General features: G+C 40.8%; 1 protein-coding gene across 4 annotated transcripts in view; it reads left to right on the forward strand.

Annotated features, from left to right (window-relative positions):
* Window positions 1-12,320, forward strand: part of LOC115145959 (synaptosomal-associated protein 23) — a 36,067-nt gene extending 23,747 nt beyond the window's left edge. For 3 of the 4 annotated variants that reach the window (XM_029687671.2, XM_029687670.2, XM_029687669.2), the window contains exons 2-8: window positions 4-118; window positions 5,705-5,746; window positions 5,843-5,891; window positions 9,033-9,150; window positions 9,355-9,528; window positions 9,808-9,952; window positions 10,467-12,320. In XM_029687671.2, coding sequence (XP_029543531.1) covers window positions 62-118; window positions 5,705-5,746; window positions 5,843-5,891; window positions 9,033-9,150; window positions 9,355-9,528; window positions 9,808-9,952; window positions 10,467-10,529 — 648 coding nt within the window. In that variant the 5' untranslated portion in view covers window positions 4-61 and the 3' untranslated portion in view covers window positions 10,530-12,320. Of the gene's footprint in view, window positions 1-3; window positions 119-345; window positions 465-5,704; window positions 5,747-5,842; window positions 5,892-9,032; window positions 9,151-9,354; window positions 9,529-9,807; window positions 9,953-10,466 lie in introns of those variants that run through there. The other variant, XM_029687673.2, reaches the window with a different exon arrangement.
* The last annotated feature ends 220 nt before the right edge of the window (window positions 12,321-12,540 follow it).

The following is a 12,540-nucleotide window of genomic DNA, read 5'->3' on the forward strand; positions in this document are numbered from 1 at the left end:
CAGGCCTCAGAGTGTAGAGCTTGGTGTGACAGGAGGAGCCTCCAACTTTGACAGCAGCAAAATGGCAGACATGTCAGTGGAAGAGATCACCATGAGGGCCAACCAAGTGACCGATGAGGTACAGCTGCCTTTCGTTTCCATGGGGACACCATAGAAATGCTGGGAATGGGGGTAGTAGGTGTTTACAATTAGCATACATTTTCCACTTCAATTTAACTAGGCCACTTGGGGAAAAAAATGATTGACCTTAGTAGGGAATCAACTAAATGTATTACATTAATTAATTTGTCCCAAGTTTATCATAAGACATGAACAGAATGCGTCCATGATTCATATTTCCTGCAGCCTTCTGAAGAGGCAACGAGAATGTCCTTGTGTGTGGTGTGCGCGGCTACCACTTTGTGTATCTGTTAGCGATGATGCTAATGAAAATGGTAGTGCTGAGCGATTTAGTGCTTTTTGAGGTAAGTTCGATTATTAAAAACTAATCACGGTTTTCAATTTCGGTTTCTATTATTTTTACATTAATTGCACTATGTATTATGTGGGTTGAATTCTGAAAAACAGAATAAAATAAGTTAATAAAAGTCCCATAATGCTAGTGACTGCCCATTACTGCTCATCACTTATTAACCATCATTTATTCACATTACTTTAATAGAATATTTGTCTAAATTATATGTTTAATTTTACATTATTTTATTCCAAGGCATCATCTCATCTCTATAGAGCTGCTGTCTGACAAAATCACAATTTCAGTAGATCAAAGGGAATATGGCGTACTTTTATGACTGCTAAAATACCAACCATTAATCACTTAGATGATTTATTTTCAGCTAGAGATACCTCGCAAAGCAACTGCTTTCTATCTCTCTTGCGCGTCCTCTTCTCTCAGGCCGTGTCATGACTTGACAGTCCATGTAGCTACAAAGTAGCCTATGTTGACCTGGCAGAATGATATCAGGATTGTTTTTCATTAATCCAGTGGGTATCTGTTTCGCAAACTCAACCATCACATGTGGCTTCAACAGCAGCCTTTTGTTAGACCATGCACACTTGAATTAAAGGGTAACCACACCCCAAAATAAAAATGTATGAAAAAGGTGCATGTTGAAGATATTGGAAGAACTGTCCACATGTACTTTTCATCAGCCAACAAGATGAGTAGACCTAACAAACAGCAAAATAAGTAGCCTATGTCAATCTACTATCCCCCATAGTACAACAGTTAACCTACTGTATTCTGTGGGAGAAATAAATAACCAAACATAGTCTGGGAAAGTTGTGGGATGCGATAGATCCCAAATTAATAAAACCACTAGCATCAAAACAACTTATTTAAACAATGTGGCTGAACGCAACAGATCAGAACGTTTAGCTTAAAATGTTGATATTAACTATTAGGCTATTTTTTTCACATTATGAGTTCACCAATACGCACACGGCAGTAGGCTATAAGTGTGAATGTTCCAAAATGCAATCAATTAGCTGAAAAACACCATTCTCAAAAGTGACTGCAAATGAGATTATACATGTAGTTCTTTTATTATAAAGGTGCATTTTTACGGTGAAAATGAACTTCCCCAAACTTGAAACTCGCGCGCTGTGTGTATATATATATGCCAGTTAGGCTCTACACCCCTTGTAAAGCGGATTCATGTGTTTTAAATTTAAGATGTTATTTGGCCAGTTGTGATACAAACCTTATCAAAACATATAGGCCTATGGGCTAGGCTACATGAGGTGAGTGACTGATTGGAGGAAGTTGCAAAAAAAATGAATGTGCTGTTTCTTTCCTTACGCCACACAATCTGGGCATCGTTCACAAGTGATAGGCTAATATTGTCACCCTTCAGACTATTCTTGATTTAATCTGGTCTTCACATACACCTAAATAATATAGGTGTGAAATTTGTTTTGATTTAGAATGGACCATTATCATGCACCTGTCTCAACTGGCAGTGGGTAAAAACACATGTCTTCTATACACTTAAATAGTGAATGGAGGACGGTTTTCCCGTGGTTTATTTTAATGCAAGCCAGGTAGGCTATACTCCTGTTGTAAATATAAGCAATGTGCTTAATATTAGGAAAGTTGAGAAATAAATATAGTAGGCCTAGCCTATAGAAAGCTCATGGGGTCCTCCTCTTTCTATTAGCGGCCATCACTCTGTTTTTCTCCCGCATAGCCTATAGACATTTTGCAAAACATGGGCTCTCATTAAGTGTTTGATCACATTTGCATTGATGTCAGAGGGATTAGAGGGACAATGGAGTGCTGAGTACCAGGCAGTTAGCAAGTTTGGTAGGCTACTAATGACCATCCGCAGCATCAGAGCTTGGAGAATGTCTAAATGGTTTGACCGCCGTCAACAAGTGTTTGCAACTCTTTGTGAATTGCAGTATGCCATTCATTAAAAATAATTTTAAATTTTTTTTAACTGACCCACGGATTATTCTTAAAGAATCCTGTAAGAGTCTGCCAACTTCCACAGGCTTCAAGCTTCCTTTTAAGAGGCATTTTCTCAGCTATCTGTAATACAGGTATGATTGAAGAATGAAGCGGGTGCTAATCAATGGCTTTGCTCCACAGAAAGCCGCAATTGACGACTCCATTGTCAATAGTAGACCCATATAATATCTTTGAAAATACCATACAAGTATCATGGGCTTTTAAAACAATTCAATCTGTTTTCTTTGATCATATTTTGGACCATATTTTCTCTCTATTGGCCTAGGTGAATCGTCCTCACTGCGCGAATAACATCTTTATCAAATGTTTTCATAATTTATCTGCAGATAATCACCAAAAAGCCTACCAGTGCAAATTATGGCGCCAAATGTACGGCTCTCTTACCGATTCGGTAGGCTACTGACGAGTCTCTCTCACTTTAACGTCACTGTCTGACAAGTCCTGATGGGACTTCATGTTGAAAATACAAACAGAATCTTTAGTTTACTTGTAACGCATCGGGACAACACAGTTTTGTCCATTTTATATGATTTCTGAATGGGAAGGATATGAGATCGGCTTTATTCAGTCAGTACGACACCATTTATAAACTAGTCAAGCTTGCTGTTTGTCAATCATAGCACAGTAAGCCTATGCGCCAGCACTTTGTGGCTGCATATGAAACACGCTCACTTAGATTCTAGATTGCTAGAAGATGCATATCGTTCATTCTAGTGGGAGAGGGCTCGGGCATACTTTTTCTCTGACTTGCAAATTGTAAACAAAAAGTAGCCTAGTTAGTTTGTGGGAAAAGTACCCCGACTGAAAATGATTGTGTAACTGGCTGTGTAGCCGACAGCCGGCGCTAGTGGAAAACACTGATCTAAGCAAAAAAGTTATTCAGGCCCAGGTTAGTAAAACTGTTCTTTTAACACTATACTAAATAGTGTGGTCCTCTGACATTTTGATTCTAATCTTTATCTCGTCTTACCAACCTGAATTTCTCTCTCCGTCTTTCTCTCTCTCTCTCTCTCTCTCTCTCTCTCTCTCTCTCTCTCTCTCTCTCCTTGCTGCCTGACTGACAGACTGTGCTGGGTTTAGGACAACATGGCTTGGGGTAAACTGTCACAGTAACCTCTTACTGTACCCCACACACACACACACACACACAGTTTTGAGTGGTTCGGACAAAAGGTAAGCTTAGAAATGTGTCAGAGGTGAATCATTTTCAACTCTGTTAGCTTAAGCCATTTTAGTGAGGTGGCATGGTGTAGCCGCTCATACTGCTGAAGTCGTCATACCCTGAGTCATCCTTTCTCCTAGCCCTTACCTCCTAGTGCTCCTCTGCTGTAGGCTACACCTTTCAGTCTTTCACACTCAGTTCTGTCCTGCCTCTCTTGTTGTTATTATTAGGTCCTCTGTCTCACCTGACTGCATTCCATCATTACGCCATGTCACCTGCTGCTGCTGCTGTTATTTTGTGTATTGATGTGCTGCTGGGAGGGAGAGGGTTCCTGCCTGATTTGAATTATTCTACCTCGTCTGACCAGGCACAGTAAACTGGGCTAGTCACGGGGAATACCGTGTCTCTTCCTCGCCTAACTGATTTTAAAATGAGGCCATTGTTGTATTTTAGACCAATAGAACCTAGTCTTTGTGTTTCCTAGACCTTGAGCATCTGCTCATGATTGCCTGTACCCCTAAAAGACACTGACTTCTGTCAGTCCAGCTGTCGTGTTCATGCATTCGGAAGGAATTCAGACCCCTCGACTTTTCCCACATTCTCGTTACATTACAGCCTTATTCTAAAACGGATTAAGTCGTTTTAACCTACACACAATACTCCAAAATGACAAAGCCAAAACAGGTTTTTAGAGATGTTTGCAAATGTATAGAAAAATTATGAAATATCACATTTACATAAGTATTCAGACCCTTTACTCCGTACTTTGTTGAAGCACCTTTGGCAGTGATAACAGCCTCAAGTCTTCTTGGGTATAACACTACATTCTTGGCACACCTGTATATGAGGAGTTTCTCCCATTCTTCTCTGCAGATCCTCTCAAGCTCTATCAGGTTGGGTGGGGAGCGTTGCTGCACAGTTATTTTCAGGTCTCTCCAGAGATCAGGTTCAAGTCCGGGCTCAGGCTGGGCCACTCATGGACATTCAGAGACTTGTCCCAAAGCCGCTCCTGCGTTGTCTTAGCTGTGTGCTAAAGGTCACTGTCCTGTTGGAGGGTGAACCTTTGCCCCCAGTCTGAGGTCCTGGGCTCTCTGGAGCAGGTTTTCATCAAGAATCTCTCTCTACTTTGCTCTGTTCATCTTTCCCTCGATCCTGAATGGTCTCCCAGTCCCTGCCGTTGAAAAACATCCACACAGCATTATGCTGCCACCACCATGCTTCACTGTAGGGATGGTGCCAGGTTTCCTCCAGACGTGACGCTTGGCATTCAGTCCAAAGATTTAAATCTTGTTTCTCATGGTTTGCCTTTCGGCAAACTCCAAGTGGGCTGTCATGCTTTTTACTGAGACGTGACTTCCGTCTGGCCGCTCTACCATAAAGGCCTGATTTGGTAGAGTGCTGCAGAGATGGGAGAACCTTCCAGAAGGACAACCATCTTGGTTACCTCCCTGACCAAGACTCTTCTCCCTCGATTGTTCAATTTGGCCGAGCAGCCAGCTCTAGGAAGAGTTTTGGTGGTTCCTAACTGCTTCCATTTTATGAATGATAAAGGCCACTGTGTTTTGGGGGACCTTCAATGCTGCAGACATTTGTTGGTACCCTTCCCCGGGTCTGTGCCTCGACACAATCCTGTCTCGGAGCTCTACGGACAATTCCTTCGACCTCTTGGCTTTGTTTTTGCTGTCAAGTGTGGGACCATTATAAAGACAAGTGTGTGTGTGTGCCTTTCCGAATCATGTCCAATCAATTGAATTTACCACAGGTGGACTCCAATCAAGTTGTAGAAACATCTTGAGGATAATCAATGGAAACAGGATGCAGCTGAGCTCAATTTCGAGTCTCATAGCAAAGGGTCTGGATACTTATGTAAATATAAGGTATTTCTGTTTATTTGTAATACATTTGCAAAAAAAAATCCCTGTTTTCACTGTGTCATTATGGAGTATTGTGTGTAGATTGATTTAATCCATTTTAGAATAAGGCTGTAACATGGAAAAAGGGAAGCGGTCTGAATATTGTATGTACTACTTGTAACATTACTGCTTTGTTCCTCTATTGTCCTCCCCCAGTCCTTGGAGAGCACCAGGCGGATGCTACAGATGGCTGAGGAGGTGAGAAAGATTGTTATTGCCCTTATAAGTTATCTGACCTGTGGTCTTTGAGTTCCTGATGTGGTGCTGAACTGTGGTCTTTTCTTGTGTCCACAGAGCAGGCAGACTGGTGTCAATACCATTGAAATGCTGGACCAACAGGGGGGTGAGTCAGAGATACATGGTTCACTTCCAAGTACCAGCTCTGGAACACCATCTTTTGTTAGAGGGCGATTCCACGCCAGGAAGGCCCCAAAAATATTTTTGTTACAGTGGTTGCTCAACTAAAAGTTTTGAGATTATGCTGTGGGATTTCGAGGTAATGTGTGGTTTAGTACGGTACCCTGCGCCACTGCTTCAACCCCTGAGGGTTTTGTAGAAACACTAGAATATTAAGCTACACTTCTTCAAATCAATCCCATATACTAAGGTTTTAAATTCTCTAGTACAGACAATATTGAAGGCTATCAAATGCTTCTCAAAGATGCCCTCTGGTGGTCAAACTTGCATTAATGGAAACAATGGCTGACAATTAAATAACATGCCCATAGAAATTGCGGCAGCCCGCAAAGGTGTACTGCGGTATGAGTGGTTCTTCCTGTAAAAGTTGCATCTCAGATTGTTCTGGTAGGAAGGATTTTTAAATATTCTTTTTATATTTATATCACAAACCATTTTGGGCCATTTTAGACCTATACATCAGGGTTGGGGGTCAAATAATTCCAGTTTAATTTTAAATGATTTTATGTAAAACTGAATTCAAATTTCAACAATCTTCAAATTCTGGAATTGGTATTAGACTGACTTTTTAAATTGGAATTGTAAAACATTTTTCTTTTAATTTGAATTCAGTGTTTTTACATTTCCCAGTAAATGGAATTAATGCACATAGTATCACACATTGGCTACAGGATTTGTTATACATCATTTCAACTTGTATTTCTATATTTCCAGTATACAGTGGGTATCATAAGTATCCACCCCACTTTGATCAAAACCATTCTAATAAATGCGTGCCAGTGGAATTGAAATGGATTTAGTTCTGATTTCTTGTCATTGATCTATTCAAAATACTCAAAAAAATAACATATAGCTGTTGTGGAAGTGTTCACCCATTTTATTAAGGCACGGGTAAAATAGTTACGGAGTAAAAACTGGCTTTACATATCACATAAATTACATTAACCCTTCCTCTGTACCCCATACATGTGTAAGGGCCCTCAGTCAAGTATTGCATTTTAAGCACAGACTCAACTACAAAGATCAGGGAGTGATTGGTAGAAGGGTAACGATAAATCAAATCTGATATTGAATATCTCTTTAAGCATGGTCAAGTTAATAATTATGCATTGGATGATGTATTAAACCACCCAGACACATCAAAGATAGTCTTTCTGAACTGAGCTGCAGAACAGGAAGGAAACTGCTCAAGTGGCGTCACCATGAGGCCATTGGCCATTTTTAAAGCAGCTGCGGGCTTCAATGGCTATGAAGGGAGAAAACAACTGAGAATGGAGCAACACAATTGTACTTACTCCAGAATAATGACCTAAATGTGAAAAGAAGATTTAAGTATACAGAAGATATTCCAAAACATGGATCCTGTATGCAACAAAGGCACTACAGTAATACTGCATAAAAACACCACAAAGGAATAAAATGTTTGGCCTAAACCTGCCCCCCCCCCCCGATACATGTTTCAATATTGTACTATAAATTGTTCGTTTTTGTATTATACTTATGCTAAAATGTTTATTCAATTCTACTGAGCCATTTACTTTGTTCGTCTTTATCTTTTATTATTTTGTTATTGTCAAGAAGGAACCTGCGAGTAAGCATTTTATTGGACGGTGAATACCATGTGTATTCTGTACATACGACTAATAATAAAACATAACTTCAAACACAACACATCACTTGGTAAATGCTTGAAAATCTATGGCAAGACCCCCAACACCTCGAGTATGTTTACATGCACACTAATAATTCGATATTAAACTGCTTATGGCAGTAGGCAGATTATGCAACAGTCATGCAAACGCCTTACTCTGCCTACCTTAATCGGCGTACGGTCAAGATCGAAGTAAGCGTACGTCGGTTAAAACACCTGGTTTTCTGCGCCATCTTTCACGTTTATCAGGACATGTAAACGCCTTACTCGGCGTCCCAGCGGTGCGTTTGATCTGCACGTGTTCGAGAACCAGCCAAGTGAAGCCTCCCTTATTTTAAAAGAATAATGGGCAAATATTACACCATCCAGGTGTGCAAAGCTCTTCGTTACCTAAGACTCACAGCTGTAATTACTTTTTTTTTCTTCTTCCATTTTGGTATTGTGTCGATCAATGACAACAACAAAAAAATCACAATGAAATGAATTTTAATCCCACTTTGTAACGCAACAGAATGTGAACAAATCCCAGGGGTGGCGGAATGCTTCTGATACCCTCTGTAGCTATGCTGTCTGAATAGTGACATGATACGCCTGAGGGAATTGAATTCTAATTGGAATTTGTGGGGATAATATTGAATTACTGGAATGTACCTACAATTGGAATTGAGACAAACCTGGAAAATGAATTGAATTAAATTGAATTTACAGGGAGAGAGAATTTAATTAGACTTTAACATAAATATAATTATTTGTGCACTGTAAATTGACCACCACTAAGCCCAATAAGAAATTGTATTTTAAAAATAACAATTTCATACCTTGATTCCATTTAGATACAAACATATAACTTTATTTTTGGGAGTACTTGGGAACATTTTCTAAACTAATTTTCCTGGTGATTCTAGTATTTTTTTTAATATATATTTTTTTAAATCTAAAAACAAAACATCCCTTTCGGGCAGGTTTTGCCCCGCGGGCCACTTGTTTCCGACCCCTGATACTGTTTAAAATATGTCAAAACATTTACTAAATCAAAAAGGGTACTTTTTGAGATGGTCATGTTGAATAAATTGAATGTGTACTTCTAAAACTAGACATTCTCCATATTTTAGGGCACACTATAAGGAGTAGTTTTAAAAAGGGCCTAAAATGGCTACTTTCATCATGATTTGTAAAAAGCATATCAAACATCCTTCCTCCCCAAAGTCTCTATGTGAGAATTGCCAGTGCAATCTAAGATGCCAAATATATTTCTGGGCCTTCCTGTTGTGGAATCGCCCCAGAGAAGACAGTCATTGATCATCAAAACCATTTTTTTTAAAACCACAAAAAACAAGCCAGGTTTTCATTTAAGTAATTTGTTTTTAATGTTGCATTTCCCTGAGCTGGATCTTTGATGTTCTGTTTGTGTAACAGAGCAACTGAAGCGCACGGAGGAGGGTATGGACCAGATCAACCAGGATATGAGACAGGCTGAGAAGAACCTGACTGACCTGTCCAAGTGCTGTGGCCTCTGTGTCTGCCCCTGTGACAGGTAGCAAACTGTAACCTAACCTTTCAGCTACCTAACCTCACTTCTGTCTGCTACGCTGGAAATGAGTCATTGTAACTTTCTGTACTGTACCTTCTGTAGTGATCGCTCTCACAGTTTCCTAGCATGTTTTAATCTATCTTCCCCTGAAGTTGTCCCCTGATTTGATTGGCGGACTGAATGACTTTTATTGATCTTGTCCATCAGGGTAACGTCCATCGAGCATGACTCTAAGTACAAGCGTACCTGGGGAATGGGTGATGGTGGCAGTGCAGGTGGAGGAGAGGGAGTGGACAGTTCGGTGGTGTCCACTCAACCAGCAGGGATCCGTAATGGACAGGCCAACCAGCAGCAGTCCATGGGGGGACCTTACGTCAAGAGGTGAGTGAAGCCAGTCAACCATATAATACACACCTAGTTAGAATTTATTAGCCGGTCCCAAGTCACTCTTGCTTCCTTTGCCCTTTCAATGTTTGCAGATCTGTAAGGTGGCCGGCAATATGGTGGAAGGTCCATCGCTACATTGATTTTACTTATCTAGACCCTTCAGATCTGGTAAAACCGAAGGGTTTAGGGCTATCAAGCAAGAGCAAGAAGTCTCATGAAAATGCGTATGAGATTAGTAGATATTTATGTAACGTGTCCCTTTCTCTCCCCCAGGATAACCAACGATGCTCGGGAGGATGAGATGGAGGAGAATCTGGACCAGGTGGGCAGCATCATAGGCAACCTGAAGAACATGGCCATGGACATGGGCACTGAGATAGACAAGCAGAACAAACATATCGACCGCATCACAGATAAGGTGGGTTGTCATCATAGCTGGGCTGTGTTATCCAATCCATACACTGCCTCACTCCTTACGGCTTTATTATACTGCGAGGCTCTCTTTCTATGGGCTATCTTTTTTTTTCTCTCACTAATTGGTCTTTGGACAAATCTGATCAGCTCTGAATAAAATCTGTGATTGGACAAAACACCGAACCGGGCTGCCTGTATAAACGCAGCCATGGATGTCACCAGTATGCTCTGGAGGTCTTTGAGAGCAAAAGTTTGCCATGTTAGATCAATGCAAACTTCAGTCATTTAAGTGTGAAGAGATTATTTGTCAAATAAAATACAGTTTAGTCTTTCACCTTCCTACACCTCAGATACCTTAGTCAAGTCTGTTGTATATTTCTCTAGTGTACCATGAGGCTGCCTAACGTTGGCCTCCACTGTCAAGGAAGTGCTACTGTTGCACTAAGTGATGGAAATGTAGACGTGTTCATCCACCTCTCACCTGGTGTCTACTGTCTCTCTCTCTCTCTCTCTCTCAGGCGGACATGAACAAAGCACGTATCGACGAAGCCAACCAGCGAGCTAACAAGCTCATCAAGTAGACCTACCTGCTCTCCCTTCAGCATCCACTTTGTGACTCTCTGCCTCAGCTTGCATGTGCACACATGTACAGACTAGTGTTTAAATATACAATACATACTCACACACACACCTTGAACAAAGATAATCAACCAGCACAAAAATCCATTGAACCACACTTGCCTTCTCTGTAATGATATATGTAAATATGCACACACACACTCTCTTATTGTGCCTTTTATGACTAGATGAAAGTCTTCGCCCGGGGCCCAATCCCTAGTATGTGACCCGGTGAATCACTTCTCCAGGCGTTGTGAGATCTGTGCCCATATTTATAAAGTGTCACAGAGTAGGAGTCCTAATGTGGGAGAAGTTGCGCAGGACGGGGGACCCACTCCTAGATCAGCACTCCTACCCTGAAATGCTTTATTTATACAAGCCCTGATAATCTGCCGTGGGTTCTAGGAGTATAACGTGGAACGCCACCAGATTCACAGCCATATGCGTCTGTCGCCCCCCCGGAGGTCTAAAGGTGTCACAGCGGCTGTATCCGCTTCGGGGTTTGCAGGGCAAGGTTGTGAGAGACGACGCTTTAGGTCATGGGTGTCAAACTATTTTTTTCCCGGGGGCCGCATTTGATCTTTAATGAGGTCCGGAGGGCCGCACTGAGAATCGGTTATATTTTCTCACCGTCAAAATTTGCTTTTGGCATTTTCGATGCTCCCTGACTGTTATGCTAGCTTTCATTTCGGTGATTTATTGGCGAGCTGAACACTGTCAAGAAACTGTATAAATGTAGGTCCATTTAATCTTTACAGTTTTGATTTGGTGTTTGTCATTATAAAGTATATGGAGTTTGCTGGATCCCCCCATCCAGCCGTATGTTTAACACCCCTGCTTTAAATCCTGTCATTTGGTTCCTGGCTCTTGTAATTATTGTAATTGTATCCAATTGTTATTGTTTGAAACTATGTGCCTATTTAATTATTTGAATAAAGTTAGCTTTTCTTAACCCCCCCCCCATTTATCCCCTTTTTAATGCAATGGTTGATCTATTAAGTTCTATGCTGGAAGAATTGTAGCAATACCTCTTTGATCAAGAGTAACAACTAATATTAATGGAAGATCTTAGCATGGTTTGGCACTCAGGCTAGCAGAGGCTGTCTGTTTGTGCAAAACTCCTTGTCCCTCATTTGCTTTACAATGAGCAATGGAGTTGGTAACAGTACAAACAGATCTGGGACCAGGCTATACCTCTGCCACCAATGGATCAAGTGCTGTGCTTCATCTCAATGTTATTTCACTCATTTTCATTTGAACTGCCTCATTGTCACCTGAGAGAGGCCTTACTGCCTGTTTCTTTGAAAGGGAAAAGTGGCTGTGTTGTAACAGCCTTGTCCCCAAAACGGCTCTTCTGTCAGTAACCTACTCATCCAGAAATGTCCCATCAGTTTCTTTCCTTACTTTCCCCTATAAATATTTGTAAGAAAATGTCAAACAAAATGTTATGTTCTTCTGCATTCAGGTATACTTTTGGTCAGTTATTGGTTTCCTACAGTGAACTAAACTGTTATCCAAGGCTGTATTTAAACCAAAGTGACACTGAAGGACTTCAGAGTGTCTTAATATTAGTCGTTAATGCTACTGCTACATTATATTTCTGTCTTGATGCTGTTGGTTCAACACCAATGTGGGGTTACCGACTGTAATGTAAACTCAGCAACGGCCTCTTTAAGTTTGAATATGTCGAGGAACACAGCTTGTTCTGTCTGGATGATTGTTTAACATAATAAAAGTGCCTTTTTTTTCAGCAACAGATTTGTTCTTTCTGTTTAAAAGTTGTATTTGTATAATTCATTAAACTCTTCAGTAAAACCATGTTGAGCTTTGAATTTACTCAAGCAAGGGACCCTTATGGCGGCTGACCCTGCTGCTCACCTTGCTCTCTACCCAGTGTGTGTTGCCTGGGGGGAACATACAGTAACTCCAAACTATCGGGTTATGAGTTTATTTTCAAGTTCACCTCTCAATGTA

This window comes from Oncorhynchus nerka, linkage group LG18 (assembly GCF_034236695.1).
Source record: "Oncorhynchus nerka isolate Pitt River linkage group LG18, Oner_Uvic_2.0, whole genome shotgun sequence".
Taxonomy (NCBI): domain Eukaryota; kingdom Metazoa; phylum Chordata; class Actinopteri; order Salmoniformes; family Salmonidae; genus Oncorhynchus; species Oncorhynchus nerka.